General features: G+C 38.6%; 1 protein-coding gene across 1 annotated transcript in view; it reads left to right on the top strand.

Moving 5' to 3' along the window:
• trpc3 (transient receptor potential cation channel, subfamily C, member 3) overlaps window positions 1-330 on the top strand; it is a 54176-nt gene extending 53846 nt beyond the window's left edge. Inside the window, exon 15 of the mRNA XM_016240067.1 lies at window positions 75-330. Coding sequence (XP_016095553.1) covers window positions 75-229 — 155 coding nt within the window. The 3' untranslated portion in view covers window positions 230-330. The remainder of the gene's footprint in view (window positions 1-74) is intronic.
• The last annotated feature ends 600 nt before the right edge of the window (window positions 331-930 follow it).

Here is a 930-nt window from a genome sequence, read left to right as displayed (position 1 = left end):
CTCCGCCCCCCCCCCCCCCCCCCCAATGTTCTTGACAGTGTTCCTATTATCATATATTTGTGTGTGATCTGTAGGGGAGCTGAAGGAGATCAAGCAGGATATTTCCAGTCTGCGATATGAACTGCTAGAGGAGAAATCTCAGGCCACAGAAGAGCTCTCACTCCTCATACAGAAACTCAGTGACAAACTCAACCCTTCTGTCCATCCGCACAGAGCCAATGAAGGGTGAAGTCATTCTTTATGTTAAATACTTTATTACATTTCAATTTTAATATGCAGAACATCTGCCATTGTTCTAAGTTTTGTCTGAATAATGGCAGATGAAGGCATAGATCAGTGTTTCTCAACCCTGGTCCTGAGCGCCCCCCAACACTGCACATTTTGTATGTCTCCCTAATCTGACACCCATTTCAGGTCCTGGAGTTTCTTTTAATGAGCTAATGAGTTGAATCAGGTGTGTTTGATTAGGGAGACACACAAAATGTGCAGTGCTGGGGGACGCCCAGGACCAGGGTTGAGAAACACTGGCATAGATGATAGTTTTTACTTTTAAGTTACTGTTAACTAGAAGTTAAAATGTGCAGTCACTCTGTTGGGCAGTTGTTATTGTTGTTGTTTTTTTTGCTGGCTGTGTATTTCGTTTGAGTGTGACATTGGCTCCACTCTTTAATGATAAAGAGAATTTGATTGACAGCTCCATGCACTCAAAAATGTAGGTCAAGCTTTAAGATTTCAGTATTTGAATTGCACATACAATTTCCATCCATTTTGATTACACATTTTTTAAATAAACTAATAAACTAATGTGATGCATATTTGTCAGTCATACATGAATAAAATGGGTAAGATTCTGCACCTGTGTAATTTTAGTTTCTTTGAGATACTATTTTAGTTTTCATAATATATTGAATCCTTTTTTATTTACATAAT

The sequence above is a fragment of the Sinocyclocheilus grahami genome, unplaced genomic scaffold (assembly GCF_001515645.1).
Source record: "Sinocyclocheilus grahami isolate Dianchi unplaced genomic scaffold, SAMN03320097.WGS_v1.1 scaffold580.1, whole genome shotgun sequence".
Taxonomy (NCBI): domain Eukaryota; kingdom Metazoa; phylum Chordata; class Actinopteri; order Cypriniformes; family Cyprinidae; genus Sinocyclocheilus; species Sinocyclocheilus grahami.
This window is presented reverse-complemented; position numbering and strand designations above follow the sequence as displayed.